This window comes from Aquarana catesbeiana, linkage group LG05 (assembly GCF_042186555.1).
Source record: "Aquarana catesbeiana isolate 2022-GZ linkage group LG05, ASM4218655v1, whole genome shotgun sequence".
Classification (NCBI taxonomy): domain Eukaryota; kingdom Metazoa; phylum Chordata; class Amphibia; order Anura; family Ranidae; genus Aquarana; species Aquarana catesbeiana.
In genome coordinates this window covers 521782444-521801730 of record NC_133328.1, presented here as the reverse complement: position 1 = coordinate 521801730, position 19287 = coordinate 521782444, and the positions used below count along the sequence as shown (strand labels likewise).

General features: G+C 40.9%; 1 protein-coding gene across 9 annotated transcripts in view; it reads left to right on the top strand.

Moving 5' to 3' along the window:
* Positions 1 to 19287, top strand: part of ASPH (aspartate beta-hydroxylase) — a 325502-nt gene that overhangs the window by 159621 nt on the left and 146594 nt on the right. For all 9 annotated transcript variants that reach the window (XM_073631691.1, XM_073631689.1, XM_073631688.1 and 6 more), the window contains one exon: positions 17444 to 17476. In XM_073631691.1, coding sequence (XP_073487792.1) covers positions 17444 to 17476 — 33 coding nt within the window. The remainder of the gene's footprint in view (positions 1 to 17443; positions 17477 to 19287) is intronic.

Genomic DNA, 19287 nt, shown 5'->3' with positions numbered 1-19287 from the left:
CGATCCCTCCCACTGGCACCCAACGATGGGGGGGGGGCACGATCCCTCCCACTGGCACCCAACGATGGGGGGGGCACGATCCCTCCCACTGGCACCCAACGATGGGGGGGGGGCACGATCCCTCCCACTGGCACCCAACGATGGGGGGGGCACGATCCCTCCCACTGGCACCCAACGATGGGGGGGGGGGCACGATCCCTCCCACTGGCACCCATCGATGGGGGGGCACGATCCCTCCCACTGGCACCTGGGCAATTTCTACTTCCAGTGGCCGAAGTCTGGTCCCCCTAAAGTCTGAAGGACAGTAAACTGGCCCTTTGTTTAGAAATTTTGCATACCCCTATTTTAGGCAATCATTTTCGATGGATTTTAGAGTAATCTCAGTTGTTTGTGAAATGATTTAAAGTTTCAGAATTATTGCTTAATCTATTCCATTTTATCTGTTATCTTGTCATTGGAAAGCTTTTATATTCTGCTTGCTATAAGGTTTGTTTGTGCAAATTGCATTATTAAAAGATCATCATCCAGTCTTCCAGAAAACAGCCTGTCCTTGGCCATGCTAAAAGCACATACCAAAAGAAGCTGCTTAGTCTTTATAGTGTGTGATAATGGTGGGGAAGGGGCGGATGGTGGAAATCGCGAACGGAAGAGAGCAAAAATTATTTTATAGATAGTGATTTTAAGGCCTCGTTCACATGGGTGCGCTACACTCGTACTCCCATGTGAGGGCCATGTTTACCCACATGTGGATGCACTTGTGTTTCATGCATCCCCGTGCAGGCAGTCCCATTCATGTCAATTAGGATATAGCGGCTGAACGGACACATGCTGCTCCTAATCTGACATTGGTGCGGGTGCATGGCCTTGAAGACAGACCATGTGCATTCAGGTCCATGAATCTACACGGATGTCAGATTGGGAGCAGCGGTTTTCTGTGTAGCCGCTACGTCCCAGATTGACAGGAATAGAACTGCTGGTATGGAGCTGTACACAACACCTGTGCATCCCTGTGTGGAAAAACATGGCATGGGTGTACGCTGTAATCCGTGCGTGTAGTATGGTAGTCCACATATGAGGCCTTATAGTAGTCCACATATGACCACCTTAAGACCCCTTTCACACTGAGGTGCTAGAGCGCTAAAAATAGTGCCTGTAAAGCTCCTCTCCTCTCACTCCAGTGTGAAAGCCCGAGTGCTTTCACACTGGAGTGGTGCGCTGGCAGGACGCTCAAAGTCCTGCAAGCAGCTTCTTTGATGCGCTTTAGGAAATCAATGGGCAGCGCTGGCAAAGCAGCACTTTTGAGGGCACTTTCAACCCTTTTTCGGCCGCTAGCAGGGGTTAAAAGCAACCCACTAACGGCCGATAAGTGCCGCTAAAACGACGGTAAAGCGCCGCTAAAATTAAAGTAAAGCGCCGATGCCCGGGGGCGGCTCAGTGTGAAAGTGCCCTTAGTCTCACTGTGGTTTCTCAGGAATGCAGTTTTTCCTTTTAGTGGGTAAAGGGCTCTTGCTAACTATTGCTACTTTCTGCAATTGATGTATGTGTGAAGCGCTGATCAAACGCAAGTCTGTGAAATCCATATGACTTCAGTTGAGCTGTACACAGGGCAGTTCAGAAGCTTTATTTGGTATGATTTGCATTGTGCTGTGTTTTCTTTGGATGCGGCATGTCCTATTACAGTGGATCTGAACTGTAGGCAAAGCAGGGCAAACACTGCAGTTCCATACTAATGCAGTTTTATGTCATTTAATAAAAACACAGCATTTAAATAGAACGCCCGTCAATGTGAGCTATAATGGCTGCTTAACTGGAAGGGGGTTTTTTTTCTTTTTTTTTATTGATGTTCACAAATTAGACCAGCCTGCGTGTGATCTGGGATTGCAATTGTAATCTCTGTGAAGTAACCCCATAAGACTTTGCTGTATCATTCTGGTGATAGAATTGCATGTTGCTGATGAAAGATGTCTGTATCAGATTCTGTTGTGTGTCATACCAAATGTAATGCCTAGTTAAAGACTGAAACCTTACACTCCAGTCTGATATGGCTTATAAATGATTCTTCTGCCGTCATGCATATTGGAGCATAAATCTATTGACCCATTTTGTAGTCAGGAGACTGAACTAATCTGTTCCTGTATGTCACCTGAAGGATTCATGTGGTACAGTTGTGTGGCTGTAAATTACATGAATGCATGTGATGTTTTATTGTGTTCTGGTAGTTAATGAGGCTGCTGCCTGTCCCCAAGGCTAGCCAATAGATGTTTTCAGTCCCGGAGGAGGCTTCGTTTGGTGCTCCTTCCCTAAGGGTAGGTATTATGTTTTACCCTGGAGATAGATTGCTGTGCTGTTCCTCATATGCGACAGAGCAAGAGTGGTGATTATAGGCATAAACTATAATAACTATTGTGCTTGACAGGGAGTCATGGCCTCGTAAAGTGTGCCAAGCCCACCCATTCCTTTATTTATAAAATTTATGCTGACTAGGTATTTAACCACTTCAATACCAGTTACCTAACCCCCCCAACCTCCCCTTCTTCCTGCTCAGGCCAATTTGCAGCTTTCAACGCTGTCGCATTTTGAATGACAATTGTGAAATCATACAACACTGTACTCATATGACATTTTCATTATATTTTTCACACAAATTGAGCTTTCTTTTGGTGGTATTTAATCACCACTGTTTTTTTATTTTTTGCTAAATACGCTAAAAAATACTGATTGTGAAAAAAAAAGTTTTTAATTTTGTTGCAGTTATAACATTTTGCAAATAAATAATCTTTCCTCATAAATTTAGGCCAAACTGTATTCTGCTACATTTCTTTGAAAATAACTCAAATCAGTGTTTATTATTTAGTCAGTAGGAAAGTCCACAAACTATGATATATATATATATATATATATATATATAATATGAAAATTGATCGATCCTGATGTACTGATGGCCTATCATTTCTTGAGGCCTAAAAACACCAGGACCGTACGAATATCCCCCAAATGACCCCTCTTTGGAAACTAGACAATCCAAGGTTTTTAGTAAGAGGCATGGCAAGTTTTTTTGAAGTTGTAATTTTTTGTCATGTTTTTTTGGAAAATGAAGACATCCTCATATAATGGCGATGATCAAGAGCACTGACTGGTCTCAGTATGTAAAAAGATTTCTTTAACATACTGTGACCAGAGCAATAGTGTTACCATTGTAATGTACTAACTTTGAAGTGATCAGAATTTTTTTTTTTTTATATATACATTGATTGCTTATACCAATGAATTTCACTGTTTATACGCAACTGTTTTTACTGAATTAAATAGATTTGAAATAAAGTAAAACTGACTAAGATTCATGTATCATGTGTTTGTGTATTGTGATTAGCGCTGATTGGTCACCACTAATCACATGGTACAGATGGCCTGTAATTGGCCCTGCCTGTACCATGTGATTACAGTTACCAATCACAGGTAGCAACACAATTGTACACAATGAATGGCAGCCATTCACTGTGTATTATTTTCAAGTGATCTGTGATTGGTCACAGTGATCACATGGTACCAGTAGCGGCCCGGTACAGTGATCTGTCATCAGCTGGACACAGCAGGTGACAGATCGCGCTGCTGCGTGGCCCATTCCAGGAGGATATCATAAGACGTCCACCCGGAATGACAAATGTCCCACCTGGCCTATAGACAAAATGAATAGTTATGGTAACATTACAAGCCATAAAAAAAGCACACTAATCTCCAGGTTTTAAAGTCTAAGTCCAGGGTGGGTCTAGAGAAGCTGTAGAGGATATAATATTTACATTAACCCCCCACTCTGGCGCTGTCTTCTCCCTGATGCTATGGGCTGTGGGCAGTTGCTCAGTGTCATCACCCACAATGCGGGGCTATTAACCCTGCATTGTATGTGGAGGAAACGAGGTTGGGCTACAGGACACTGTGCAGACACCCATTGTGCCTGTATTCCATAGTCTGTTCAGCCTGAGGCAAGATGCAGGCTGTGCTTGGGAAGGAGGGTGGGCATGTTCAAGAGGCAAACTGTGATTGGGAGGGAGTGTGTGCCAGGAGCAGACTGCAATTGGTCAGGGGGCATGGTGGCTGAACAAAACTAGCCAATTGATGTGCTATGTGTCTACTGTCTGCACAATGTCCTGTACCTCTGAATGGCTAGCCAAAGGATCAGCTTCTGTGCTTTGTATGCTCAGTTTACAGCAAGGAAGAAAGGGAATTGGCAAGGGTCAAACATAGATAGAAAAAAATGCATAAAAATGATAGACTATGATGTATAAAATACACGTGATCTCACACACAATTTTTCTAATGCCGCGTACACATGGCCGGACTTTCCGACAAAAAAAGTCAGATGGGAGCTTTTGGTCGGACATTCCGACCGTGTGTATGCCCCATCAGACTTTTTCTGTCAGCATTTCCGACGGACTCAGATATAGAACATGTTCTAAATCTTTCCATCGGAAATGCCGACGGAGTTTAGCCCATTCGCAAGTCTGCTCGTGTGTACGCGTCATCAGGGTAACATACTCCTTAAGCTAAAGGGGAAGTTGAATGTAGCCTCTTTCAAATGTTTACATGAAGACAACAGTCTTGCTCAACAGCGCCGTGGTAGTTTGAGAACTATAAGCCATCAGCCGTAAAGGAATGCTGTACTTGTAGTTGATTCATTCACAGAACTCTGAATGAATGACACGGCCATGTGGGCTGAGTGCTTTTCAAAAAGTGACAGCTGGTACGGGGAACTTCTCCCTGTACTGCTGTCACACCAGGTGCTCAGATTCCTGAGCGGCTGCAGAAGCGGGAACATGTTACATGTTCCACACTAAAAAGGGGTGGACCATGTAACATGTTTCAGAAGGTTAACTTGTCCTTTCAAAGTTGTTGATGGTTGAGAGCATTTAGTTCTGCTCTTAACTGGCCATAGATGGATCAAATGTCCATTCTTGTTCTGTATCTGTCAGTTTCAGTTTGAAGGTGGAGGATGTTCAAAACAGCTTGACAGTAAATGGGTGCTGCAGCATCACAGTATAACCAGGGGCAAAACAAATTGGAACACCTGTAAGGGAAGTTTTACCATCTGTATTCATCTTCTTGTCCTGTTACCTTCATCACAGAATGAAAGTGAAAGAAGATTCCAAATTTGGGGTTGTCCCTTGAATAGAAATAGGGGGCAAATCCTCCAGTGGTACCAACCAGGAATTCCCTCACTTTAGAGTGATTGCCTCCCACTTCCTGTTTTGGCCATGGGACAGGAAGTGAAGGAAAATCCCCCCCCCCCCCCCCCAAATGGGATGCATGCCAAAAAAAAAAAACTGACGAGTTATAACCCTCCCTTACGCTCTCAGAATGTTTTGACTTTAACTTTAAGGCCAAACTCCAACTTCATTCCCCCCAATCCTCTATACATACGTTGGGCATTTCAGGTATACCTTAAATCCAAGTTTCTTCCAGTTAGAGCCCTTGCACACTGGGGCGGGGGCGGCGTCGGCGGTAAAACGCCGCTATTAATAGCGGCGTTTTACCGTCGGTATGCGGCCGCTAGCGGGGCGGTTTTACCCCCCGCTAGCGGCCGAGAAAGGGTTAAAAACCACCGCAAAGCGCCTCTGCAGAGGCGCATTGCCGGCGGTATAGCCGCGCCGTCCCATTGATTTCAATGGGCAGGAGCGGTAAAGGAGCGGTATACACACCGCTCCTTCACCGCTCCGAAGATGCTGCTAGCAGGACTTTTATTACCGTCCTGCCAGCGCATCGCTCCAGTGTGCAAGCCCTTGGGGCTTTCACACAGGAATACATGCAGCGGCACTTTCGGGGCGGTTTGCAGACGCTATTATTAGCGCAATAGCGCCTGCAAACCGCCCCAGTGTGCAAGGGCTCTTACATGACAATTTTTGGGATGTAAAGCCTTCTGGACTGAACGGCTCTCCCATTGCGATGTTTTAGTACTGCTCCACCATAATTTTTTCTCCTCAACAGGGACAAATAAGCTATTTTTTAATTGGAATTAAGTTTTTATCATGGACAGGTACATTCAAGTCATGTTTTACATTCAGAATTCCGTAGAGTAAATCATATTAAAGGTTTCTTTGTGCACCAGAATGTGTATGTAGGTGTATGCCACAAGCCTTTGTTTGCAGTGGCAGAAGAAGCAGATTTATGATATGGTGGAAATCTGGAAGGCTTTGGTTTCTGATGTACATTTAATGGTTTATTATTTTTTTTTTCTTGTTCTACTTAGTTTCTTTAATTTTTTTGATCATATGTAATTCAATAATGTGTACTAAATCTGTTTCTACTACGGACTGCTTTGTAATTTACTTCATACTTTCCTTAAGCTGTAGCTTTTGCATTCCGACAGTGGGGAGAGTTCTCATTGTCAGAATTCAATGATCAGCGTTGCCAGCTATAGCTGGCACCACTGATTCAGCGAAAAAAACAGACAGAAGTCGATCGAACCGGCCAAATTTCGATCTATGTGTGGCCAGCTTAAGGACTGGAAAGATGCAGGATTACATATTTTTTTTTTTTTTTTTTTTTTTGCGTTTTTAGATACTTTTAATATATTCTATGTGGGCATATTGAGAGACCTCCATTTTTCCTGTACATTCCCCTTAAAATTGGCACAACAGAGACCACCTTTTTAGGATCTTGACTGGCATTCCTGTAAACAGAACCTGTTTATTTCATGAAGAACCCATGAACTCCTCTTGACGCTTAATGGCTGGCTCTACTTTATATGCATGACAAGCATGTGTCAGCAAGTCTGGCAGATTTAATTACTCTAATTTGTGTTGATACAGTAAACTATTTTATATTTCGTATGCTTTTGGTTGGTCCTTAATTTAGATCTCCCCTTATTTTTACAGATACTTAAGAAGTTCAAAAAGACTGCCCCTACATCAAGAGGACCAGCCCTAACCAAACACTTCACAAGAGAGCAGAGGGGTTAATTGGACCCATGAAATAAATTACAAAGCAGTTTCTGGGAGAGAACGTATCATTTTAGAAATGTAGACTTTTTTTTTTTTTTTGGTACACTTAGTAATGTTTTTATGTTTTGTTTTTTTGTTTTTTTTTTTTTGTTTTATGTATTTTCCAAAAAAAAAAAAAATCTTTCAGTTTAGTCGAGATCTGTGTTTTCGTGGTGTGTGAGTGTAAATTTTTTGTTCTTGTTTTGATGCTAAGTTTGCAGTTTGTTTGTATCTATTCAGTGGGCCGTGTGTTATTCTATTTATGAAGTAGCAGCATTGGGTCTGGTTGTTTTTAGATGTTAATATATTACTTCTGTTGTGGGTACATACCTAAATCTCCTGTAGGGTGCGCTTGAGCCTTTTGTATGTAATTTATAATGGATACGTGAACACTAACAGTAAAAAAAAAAAAAAAAAAATATTTTCTTAAATTTAGGGGCAGTAGTTTGTTGTGATCTCACTGTATTTTAGAAGCACAAATAACAAGCGGGTGTCAGATTAGTACTTATGCACTTACAGTGAATTCTAGGCTTGTGCACTACAGCATGGTGGATACTTGCATGGTGTGCAGGGCACAAACACGGACACTTCCCTTTCAGATACTTCATATATTTTATTCACTGTGGGCTTCATGCATAGCAGTGTCTGAATGTTTTGTTAGCTGTAACAACCAGCCAGTCTCCATTTCCAGTGCTGTATGACTGATTGATTGAAAGGAAGGAAATTGGTTGCAGTGGGCAGAGCTGTTCTTTTTCCCATTGGATGATCGAAAACCATGGATCAGAAGGATATTAGCTGAGAAGAAAATTGGATTGCAGCACCATTTTCTAGCCTGTGCTAAGCAGGGGAAATCTGGATGATTATGTTTCAGATGCTTTTTTATAAATGAGACCCATTGATGGGTATTTTAGTATTCCTTCTTTAGAGGTAAATGCACTTCATATTGTGAAGATTCCATTGTACTATGCATAGACAATCACTACTTATAGTGTTAATTATAGAACTATAGCAACTTAACTCTGAGAAGACGTTTTTTTTAGTGTTAGTATTTTTCTACTGACCTCTTCCCTTGTCAGGCTGCACAGTACTCAGGGTTTTAGGACATGCAAATAGTGAGACTCAGTTATTTAGGGGCCCAGTGTAGTATGAAAATGATGGAAATGCCTCTTATGCTCTGCAGCTGTGAAAACTGATGTGCGTTCTTTACCCTGTAATCGTGCTACGGATATCTGGGCATTGGCATTCAGTTCATTTTATACAGTGTAAGCTATAGAATTGTGTACACTGGCGTCCTGTGCTCTGTAACAATGGTTAGGTTTTCCCGTTGCTGTGGGGGAGACATTCATGTTATGTAATGCAGTGTGGTATTTGTAGAAACTAAAACTTGAACAAATTAAACCTGCCTTTGCAGGGAGGAAACCTAATGAAATTTCATATTTTAAATGAAAGCTGTTAGTTTCCATGTACCAATAATTTTAATCCTCTCACGAAAAAGACCTCCATGCTTTGTTTTAAGGATAGCGTTATGTAGTTGTCGCACCTGTCAATGGTCTATGTGACAGCCAGAATTCCGCTACTTGGTCTGTTATGCAACTACATGCCAGTGGTAGCCAATATATAATCCAATCAGCAATTCACCATATTTCTTTGGGCCTTATACCATCACGAAATTGGTATGTAAATTGGGTGGAAAAGTTACTGTGAAACTAGCCTTCAAACATCTGCCCACCAATTATTGTCCGAGATAGTTTGTGGCGCAACTATAATTGACAGCATAGGACTAGATGGTAGAAGAGTAGAACCTGTCCTATATGTCTTAGAACATGTGGACAAAAATAAAGGGGAACATGTAAAAGGAGCCTCTGGAAGAAGTCACAGTTTTAGGTGAGCTCTTGGTCAGGGCTGTACTTGTGTCATCATTTACGGCTATAGAAGGATATTTGGGTGGCTTAAAATTCTAGGGCACATTTAAACCCAACTGGCCACACAGAAAACAGACCGAGGATATTGCACCTTACATGATTAAGAAGTGCCAATCTCAAAGCATTTATTAGTTTTCAGACCCTGTAAAGGGGTTTGTGTGTGTGTGTTTTTTTTAATTTCATGGTTTTCACCAGTCAAAGTTTGGGAAACAAGAACATTGTGAGAAGTATAATGATATAAGGAGCCAGTAGTTATCAGGTGAGTGGGTGCTATGGTTTACTCATTATTATTTACATGATGTTGCTATATTGGGCCTATACTTTAATAAGTTAAGACTGTTTGTTTTTTTTTTCTTGCCAGGATGGATAAAGAGTAACAGGAAATACTCACTCCTGGGGAAATTGCTGCTCCAGGCGTCCTCCAATATTGTTCATATCAAAGACATATGCATGTATAATCTCTGCAGGGAAGATCCAGGTTCATATTGTCTGTTCCTGCCCTTCAGCAAAGATTATGCGACCAAAGCCTAGGTGTATGTGACCAGCATATCTTAGAACTTGCAGCAGTAATTTCCCCAGGTAGAGTGATTTCGTATTATGATTACTGGTTATCCATCTAGCTTGAAAGAGTAGTTAGAAGCAATCTGAGCTACGAATTCTATCAAGTGAACAGTGCTAAAGTAAAAAAGTTTCCTTTGTTTGCCTTAATTAAATTTATCCAATCCAGGGCATCTAACAAGCCCAGATTCAGACCGTGTATGGGCAGGCTGAATGTACCAAGTTGGTTTTCTCATTTTATGCACATCCAGCATGCCCGGTTTTAGGTGCGACTATCGCTACCAGCTCCTATAGCAGCTAGCAATAATCACTGTCTTCTCCCAGATTCTCCAGCCCCCCTGTCTGTCTGTGTTTGCAGGAAAGAAATTTGCTCCGTGTATGGTCGCCCTTACTGGGTTAGTAGTGGCTTTAAGATTGGCACTTCTTAATCATGTAAGGTGCAATATCCTCTTTCTTCTTTCTGTGTAGCCAGTTGGGTTTAAATCTGCCCTAGAGTTTTGACTGTGATTGGTGGCTGAGAGAAACTGGTTTGTATTGACAACAACTTTTTATATTTTTTGCATCATGCTTTCTATGTGGGTGTTCCAGGGCCACCTGATTACCAACACAAGAAGTGGTGGGCATGATGCAATGAAGTTATGCCAATTAAAAAACTGAAGTGTAGAGGACATTACGTTATTTTTATTTTATATATTTCTAGGTTAATTTTTAATTTGACTACCTTTTTAATGGCACATTTGAGTATAGGCCCACTTCAAACTCCTGTAAATTGTCTGCTGCTGCTGTCTTGTCAGTATGGACCCAAATGACTGAATCTTTATGTACTTTTTGAAGTAATGTCCTAAAAGCATGGCGCCAGTGGGGTGTTTTGAAAAGAGAGTTGTAGGATCAAGTCCATATGCACAACCTTTTATTACTATTGTCACTCCAGGGCAGAGTGGACAAGCAATAATGTTCCAAAGATGTGAGTTTCTTTTTTTTTTTTGTTTTTTTTGTTTTTTTGTTTTTTTGCTATGTCTTAGAATAGGAAAACAAAAAATATCTATTTTGTGAATGCTAATACATATTTTTAACAGAGCCATATTTTGTGGTAGGGGTCTAAGAAGTAAACAAAGTTCACATTTTTATAATTTTCCATCTTTTACAAAAAAGGGGTTTACACTCATGCCTAATGCATTGTGTAGCTGATTCTGTGACCGATTATTGGGTGAAAAACATATTGTGACCTTTTATATGGGATAAGAATTGTAGATTTTTGGATGTCTCATGCTGTGAGTTGATCTTTATTTGGAGTTATTCCATTCCTGATTTTTAAAGCTTGGTGTTTTATGAAAGTGTGCCAACCTTGATAACAACATAAATAGGATTTTCAAGATAATGTACAATAATCCTCTTTGTATTTTTGTCTCAAATAAAATACAGAAGAGTAAACCAGATTTATGTGTCATTGTATTCCTTATATTTGTTTTTACAAAGTTTGTCGTTTTGAGCTGCATGGTATAATTCAAAAACTGCATTCACAGCCTAGGACCGGTGGTTACCTTGCAACTGATGGACTAGTTAATATTTTGGAAATTTTAGAGCGTTGCCAGCTCTTGAGGTCATATTTCTAAAGAGGAATTGCAGCTTTTTCACTGACATTTTTGGGAATATATTGGAATCTTTTGTCAAAGTACACACAATAGTGCGTAAATAGAGCTGGTGACCACTTTACTAGATACTGTGTAAAGTCCATACAGATATATAGTGAATATAAAAAGTCTACACACCCCTGTTAAAATGTCAGGTTTTTGTGATGTAAAAAAAAATCATTCCAGAACTTTATCCGCCTTTTTAATGTGACCTATACACTGTACAACTCAATTGAAAAACAATCTGAAATCTTTTGGTGGGGGGAGAGTAAAAATAAAATAATAAAATGTGGTTGCATAAGTGTGCACACCCTCTTATAACTGGGGATGTAGCTGTGTTCAGAATTAAGCAATCACATTCAAACTCGTATCAAATAGGAGTCAGTACACACCTGCCATCATTTAAAGTGCCTCTGATTAACCCCAAATAAGGTTCAGCTGTTATAGTAGGTCTTTCCTGACGTTTTCTTAGTCACATCCTACAGCAAAAACCGTGGACTGCAGAGCGCTTTCAAAGCATTAATAGAGGGATCTCATTGTAAAAAGGTATTAGTCAGGAGAAGGGTACAAAAGAATTTCCACGGCATTAGCTATACCATGGAACACAGTGAAGACAGTCATCAAGTGGATAAAATATGGCACAACAGTGACATTACCAAGAACTGGACGTCCCTCCAAAATTGATGAAAAAACGAGAAGACAACCGGGGGAGGCTGCCAAGAGAATAAAAACTGGAGTGTATAAAAAATGTGTGCAAAACAGTGTTTTCCAAAGTGACTTGTGCCTGGACCAACAATATTTTTTGGTGAAGAGTTGGGTGAATTCCACAAGGTGCTCCCCTCTCGGTTCCACACTCGCCAAAAAGACATACCACTGCAGGGGTAAAGCGCATTCAAACAAGGTTGACCCTGGTCTCTTGTCTGATATCTCCACCTCCCCAAGCTGGATCTGGTCATTGGGAATACTCACATATAGGTGGATGGAAGAAATACTGATAGCGTGAATACATAAAATTCGTTTTTATTAAAGTTAAACTTTTACAATCGCACTTGCAATAGTGCTGCAGGATCAGTACAAATATCAACAGCGGTAGATCTGGGACGCCTTGCTTTCCACAGATCAGAATCTCCAACCAATAAATATAGACTGATAAAATGTTTTATTTTTTCCACAGTAAATGCAGTTATAGTTAAACAATAATGTTGGATGTGTGCATTTTGAGGTGGTGTTCACAAGTTCTTTAAATGCAATGTGAATGGCTAAAGCTGGCTATGCACAATACAATCCCAATATACAATCTCCTTTTGTTTTTACCAAAGTTATATAATATGAGAACAAACCTACTGAATTGAATGTATATAAAATCAGGCAAGTCCTTATAATACATAGTTGATTGTAGATCTTAGGTCTAAGCTAGCCATTGCAGATCAGTGCAATCTAAATAAACAAAAAAAGTAGACCTGCATAAATTTAAAGGATGAAATTCTACTCTCCTAATCCTATGTAAGATTGCAGTATCATGAAGTGCCCACACATCTCCTCTGCTGTTTTCAGGAATGCCCCTAAGGGTCTATTTGCATAGGCCTACTGTGTCAGGGGGTTGCGTTACCACTTGTTAGAGCAGCCCTTTTCTTTTAAAGGCGCTGGAAACTTTCTAAAAGTTTTAAGACATACAGCATGTTTTTCAGTCACAACAATGTACATATGGTTCATGGTCTGTACTCTGTTAAGGTGAGTTGGGGTGCCATTTAAAATGAATGGCTCTGCACATAGTTACATGCATTGTGGAAATGTGTGGTATCACAATGCAATATTGGGAATGGAGTCTTCATCTAAATTTCTCAAATAATCAAGTATTGACTTTCAGTGAAGTTGGTGCTTGCCCTCCCCACACCACCTCCTGAAGCTAGTGGTCCATCATTGTGCTTCCACGCTGACCAATAGGCAGCTGTTGGAGGGGACTGGGCCAAGAGTAAATTTAATTGTGAGGAGTGCCCCAGAGCCGTGGAAGATGGCAGTGGGTATGTGCAGGCTCCTTTTGGATGTCTGCATTAACGTGCTACTGCCGTTTTACACAACACTAGATAAGCACAGGTAACTAAATCTGCTACCATCTCCTCCACCATTTGGGTCCCATGGCACTTCTGTTTGGCCATTGGGTTTTGCCACTGATGTAATTCCTGTGTATGCAGGAGTTACATTGTACCCGATACAGCCCATTCACAGACAGGGACTGAACACTACACGGCACATGCGTCGCTCAGTGTACAAAGAAGCTAAAGAACTCCTACCAGCCACAGGAAAGTTTTTAGGGGGCAAAAGAGCAGGTAACCAGTATATAAGCCTGGCAGTAAAAATGATGTTTATTACTTAAAACAACTTAAACTGATCACATACATGAAGTAGTAAGTCTATAAGGGCGCCTTGTGATCCCTGAAAATCCATTGCACTCTAATATGCATGCTTCAACACCTGGTGATCATATCCAAGTTCAATTCACCACCCAGTGCTTGCTATTGGCCAATCTTCTCCCTATTCATAGTCATAGTCACTCAGCCTTCAGTACTACTTCCTTTTTTTTTTTTTTTTAGATGTGTGCAAGTGGATGCAAACTGTCCAAAGGAAGAGGCACTCATAGGTTTTGTATTAATGCAAGATAAACAGATTTATTGGACGAGGTTTCGAAAAGGCACTGATTGTGTTTTGTCAAGACCTTTTTCTGAATGATGGGTATTGTTTAATGAGCTCTAATTTCTCTTGGTTGAAAGTATTATGCAAGCCCCACAAATATAAAATTAACGTTTTTCTTTTTTAGGTTTGCTTAACCTAGGTTTAGGCATTTAGGTTATGTGACAATTGGAGCGAAAAATGTGATTTATTCAGAAATTGCGTGTTTTAGTGATACAGTACAAGATACAGCCTGGATAGTCATGGACGTTTCTTATTTTCTTTGAATTCTTTAACTGTTTCCCGCCCAGCCTATAGACAAATGATGGCCAAGTTGGAGCGCTCCCATCCTGGGTAGATGTCATATGGTGTCCTCCCAGGATCAGGCCGCGCTCCAGCGCAATCTGTCACCCGCTGTGTCCACCGTACCATTTGATTGCTGTGACCAATCACATGACAGTTTTACACAATGGATGGCTTCTATACACACTATCCATTGTGTACTATTGTGTTGACCTCTGTGATTGGTCACAGTGATCACATGGTACAAACAGAGCCAATCACAGCCCATCTGTGCCATGTGATTAGCTGTGGCCCATCATAGCTAATTGCAATAGTCCACAATGAATGGATTATATTCAGAAAAAAATGGTTGCTTATAATTGTGATGATCACTGTTGTAAACAATCATAGTGTGTAAGGCTCGGTTCGCACTTGTGCAGTGCAAGACATCACATGTGATTCGCAACGCATTGCTGTGCAGATCACATGCGATGTCTGCGATGCAAATTCAGCCATACAGTTTTTGCATGGCTGAATTTGCATCGCATTCGCACCAAAATGGTGCAGGACTCTTTTTGATCCATACTGGAATCGGATCGTATGGGTGTTCACACCTATACGATCTGATTCCTGCACCATTTCACAGTTCGCACTGCGATCTGAAAACTGATCTGGAGGTCATTAACCTCCCTGGCGGTATGATTATTTCAGATTTTAGGTGCTGAAAGCGGTACAATTATTTTGCACAGAAATATGGCGTTTCATATTGTAGGCCTGTAATTCTTAGGAATAGTTCACTTAAATCTGTCCAAACAAGAGTCTAGTAGACATCCCGGGTATGATAAAGTTTGAAAAACGAAATAAAAAATTATAATATAATAAATAACTATAAATAATTAAAACACATAATAATATAATAATAATAAAAATTATATAATAATGTAATCAAATCAAAAACACTGAAATTTGCACAGTTGCAGAATTTTAGCTTTTATTACTTTTAGTGTTTGATGACGAATCTCCCCACAAATCACTATCGCTCAATTCTGCAAGTGATTATAATTTATTATCGCTTTTTTCTAGCTGGTCTAAAGCCACTTTTGATGTAAAGAGACAGTTTTGGTTGCTATGGACAATCTCCAGTTTCCTGGCAGAAAGAACAGTTTTATATATATAAAACTGCATGCAGGACACTGGGCAGACCACTAGGGACAAAGGGGATGTGTAGTTATTTGATACAGTACTGTAATCTGTAAGATTACAGTATGCTGTATCTATACTATGTGTTTCACTTTTGAATTTACCGCCGAACTCCGTCCCTGTGCGTCGCAACGCTCGCAGGGAACGGAGCTCGGCACTGTGAATCGAGCGAGACACAGCGGCTCGCCGATCACAGCGGGGAGACATTGCAGGAACCAGGGGACAAGGTAAGTAATCTCTTCCTGGATCCTGCGATGCAAGCCCGAGTCTGGCTCGGGGATACCGCTTTTGGTATGTAAAATCCACCCCGAGCCAGACTCGGGAATACCACCAGGGGGGTTAACTTTGTATTGACACCCACAGCAGTTCGCAGAGGGCAGTGTGAACCGGCAGCAATTCAGGTGAGATGCGGGAACCCGCACTGGAATCGCGCTGGTTCCCACATCGCACAAGTGTGAACCGAACCTAAAAAAAAAAAAATCACCTTCCTAGAGTAGCAGCGTTAGCATGGTAACACACTATCGCAGTATGTAAAAAAAGAAAAGCATAACGATGGAAAAAGTATTTTTTAAAAATATGATCTTTGATCACTGCCACACCAGTTATGATGATGCTGTACTACACTGGTGATGGTATGTAAAAAAAAATAAAAAATAATAATAATAAAAATGTATAATATAGTGAAACAACATTCATGTTCTAAAAAATTTGGACAAAAAAAAGTTACATCAAACTTGCCATGCCGCTTACTAAATATCTTGAACGGTCTACTTTCCAAAAAGGGGCCATTTGGGGGATATTTGTACTGTCCTGTCATTTTCGAGCCTCAAGATATGAGATTGTCCGTCAGTACATCAGGTTTGACTGATTTTCATAGCTATATATCTCTATCCTCTCTATCTGTATCTCTATCCTCTATCTCTATCCTCTCTATAGCTCTATCTCTATCATCTCTATAGCATTATCTCTGTCATCTCTCATCTCTATAGCTCTATCTCTATCATCTCTCTATCTCTGTCATCTCTATCTCTGTCATCTCTATCTCTATCATCTCTATCTCTAGCATCTCTCTAGCTCTATCTCTAGCTCCATCATCTCTATCTCTAGCTCCATCATCTCTATCTCTAGCTCCATCATCTCTATCTCTAGCTCCATCATCTCTATCTCTAGCTCCATCATCTCTATCTCTAGCTCCATCATCTCTATCTCTAGCTCCATCATCTCTATCTCTAGCTCCATCATCTCTATCTCTAGCTCCATCATCTCTATCTCTAGCTCTATCATCTCTATCTCTATCTCTATCATCTCTCTAGCTTTATCTCTATCATCTCTCTAGCTTCATCTCTATAGCTCTATCTCTATCATCTCTATCTCATCATAGTTTGTGGACACTAACTTTCCTGCAAAAAAATAAAAAACCCAGTGGTGAATCAATATTCCCAAAATAAAGCTCTATTTGTGTGAAAAAAATGTATACAAATTTAATTTGGGTACAGTGTTGCATGACCACACACTTGTCATTCAAAGTGTGACAGTGCTGAACGCTGAAAATTGGCCTAGCCAGGAAGGGGATGAAAGTGTCCGGTATTGAAGTGGTTAATCAACTCTTCACTGCCTTTTACTATAACAATAGAAGGATTGCATCCGGATTAGTGCAAGCTAGGTAATACCGTGGGGACAGCCTGTAATGTTGCTTTGGGCATTGGCTCTTACTTGGGCACTTTGTGAAACGCATGCAGGTAGGTAGTCACAGGGTTCTATACAGGTTCAGGGCCATTTATGCAAACAATTTGTTTTTGTTGTCCCCATCCCATTTTGTTTCACACCAAAAATATGGAAGCAGGATTTATTGCTGAGATTCTGCATGTGGAGCATGTTCCTGATGGATGGGAATGTTGATTACCCTTTAACATTTTACAATTCTAAGTAGCAGTGGGGTTTTTTTAGCGATCCTGTGTGGAAGTTTGTGTAAAGTACATTTCCATGACTTTGTTGTTTTATAATATAAAGGGTAAGCTAAGCTTGGCTATGAAGGTCATTTATTGACACATAAAATCATGTCATGCCCATTTCTCCTCAGAAGCAGGTTAGCAATGTGTGATGTCTGTTAAGCCCATAAAATCTTCTGCTGTATAAATCGGAAGTCTATTTGCATTCTCACTCTTTTGATGTATATGTTACAGTTAAAATGTATGTTTTCTTTTCACAGGGGATGAACCATCCTCTCAAAAAAAGGAGAAAGGTATTACCTCATGCATAATATATTTCCTATTTTTCACTTAAGTCCACATTTGTGTCAGAAACAAGCAATGCAATTTTCCTCACACCGCTATATTTACATACATCTAGAGACTTATTTATTAAGATACAAACCTAGGGATTTATTTAAGATGGTGCTACCAATTGGAATCCCATTTTGACAGACTGATTAGAATTAGTTTCTATGGGCTATTGTTTTGTGCATTGCCCCTTGCTTTGGTAATTAGGCATGGTTGTAGTCTTGTGGCTTCAAAGTGAACCTGTACAGAAAATGCCAAGCACAGGAGAATCCTGAAGAGGTACCTATGCAAATATAGACTTTTTGCAAGTCGTTTCCATATACACTATATTGTCAAAAGTATTGGGACAACTGCCTTTACACGCACATTAACTTTAATGGCATCCCAGTCTGTAGGGTTCAATATTGAGTTGGCCCACCCTTTGCTGCTATACAGCTTAAACACTTCTGGGAAGGCTGTCCACAAGGTTTAGGAGTGTCTCTATGGGAATGTTTGATCATTCTTCCTGAAGCAAATTTGTGAGGTCAGGCAATGATGTTGTGCAGCCCAGTCAAGTTCCTCCACCCCCCACTCACTCATCCATGTCTTTATGGACCTTTCTTTGTGCACTGGTCCAAATCATTTGGTGGAGGGGGGATTATGGTGTGGGGTTGTTTTTCAGGGGTTGGGCTTGGTCCCTTAGTTCCAGTGAAGGGAACTCTTCAGGCATCAGCATACCAAGACGTTTTGGACAATTTCATGCTCCCAACTTTGTGGGAACAGTTTGGGGATGGCTCCTTCCTGTTCCAACATGACTGCGCACCAGTGCACAAAAGCGAGGTCCATAAAGACATCTTGACTGGCCTGCACAGAGTCCTGACCTCAACCTGATAGAACACCTTTGGGATGAATTTGAGCGGAGACTGCGAGGCAGACCTTTCTCGTCTAGATTTTTGCCTGACCTCACAAATGCGCTTCTGGAAGAATGGTCAAACATTCCCATAGAGACATTCCTAAACCTTGTGGGCAGCCTTCCCAGAAGAGCTGTCATAGCTGCAAAGGGTGGGTCAATTCAATATTAAACCCTACGGTCTAAGACTGAGATGCCATAAGACCCCTTTCACACTGAGGCGCTTGAAAACTGCCCACAAAATGCGGCACACTTTTGTGGCTAAGCGGCGCGCTTTTTTTAACGGTCATGTGACTCAAAAGAACCATTTTCAGGGGCTGACCATTCATTTCAATGGAGAGGGGTGCTTTTGAGGTGTTTTTTTTTTTTTTTTTTGCTGCGCTTCAGACATGCTCCAAAGATGCTGCTTGCAGTAGTTTTTTCAGCGCCCCGCCAGCGCACCACGTCAATGTGAAAGCATTCATTGATTTTAGTGGAAATTGGTTTTTGTGAGCTTTTCAGGCGCTTTTCTTTAGCGTGAAGTGCCTGAAAAGCGCCTCAGTTTGAAAAGTTTGTGTATGTAAAGGCAGGTGTCACAATACTTGTATGTCAAAAGTGGCTCCACTAGGGAAGGTCTGGAGTTTAAACTTGTTTCAGTCACCTTTTAGTAATTGGAGAGGAGTGAAGGTATAGATCACAATCCAGGCGTTAGTAAAGTTGGTAAATCTGTCATATACAGTAGTCTAGCTCAGTGGTGCCAGCCTACCAGATTGGAATTTACTGACACAACGCCCAAAATTTACTGGCACGGTCAAGTTCCATTGACATTTCCAAAAGTTCCAAATTTACACTTTTAGGTGCAAACTTCAATTTTTAAGCTATAAACATGTACAATTTGCAATTGGC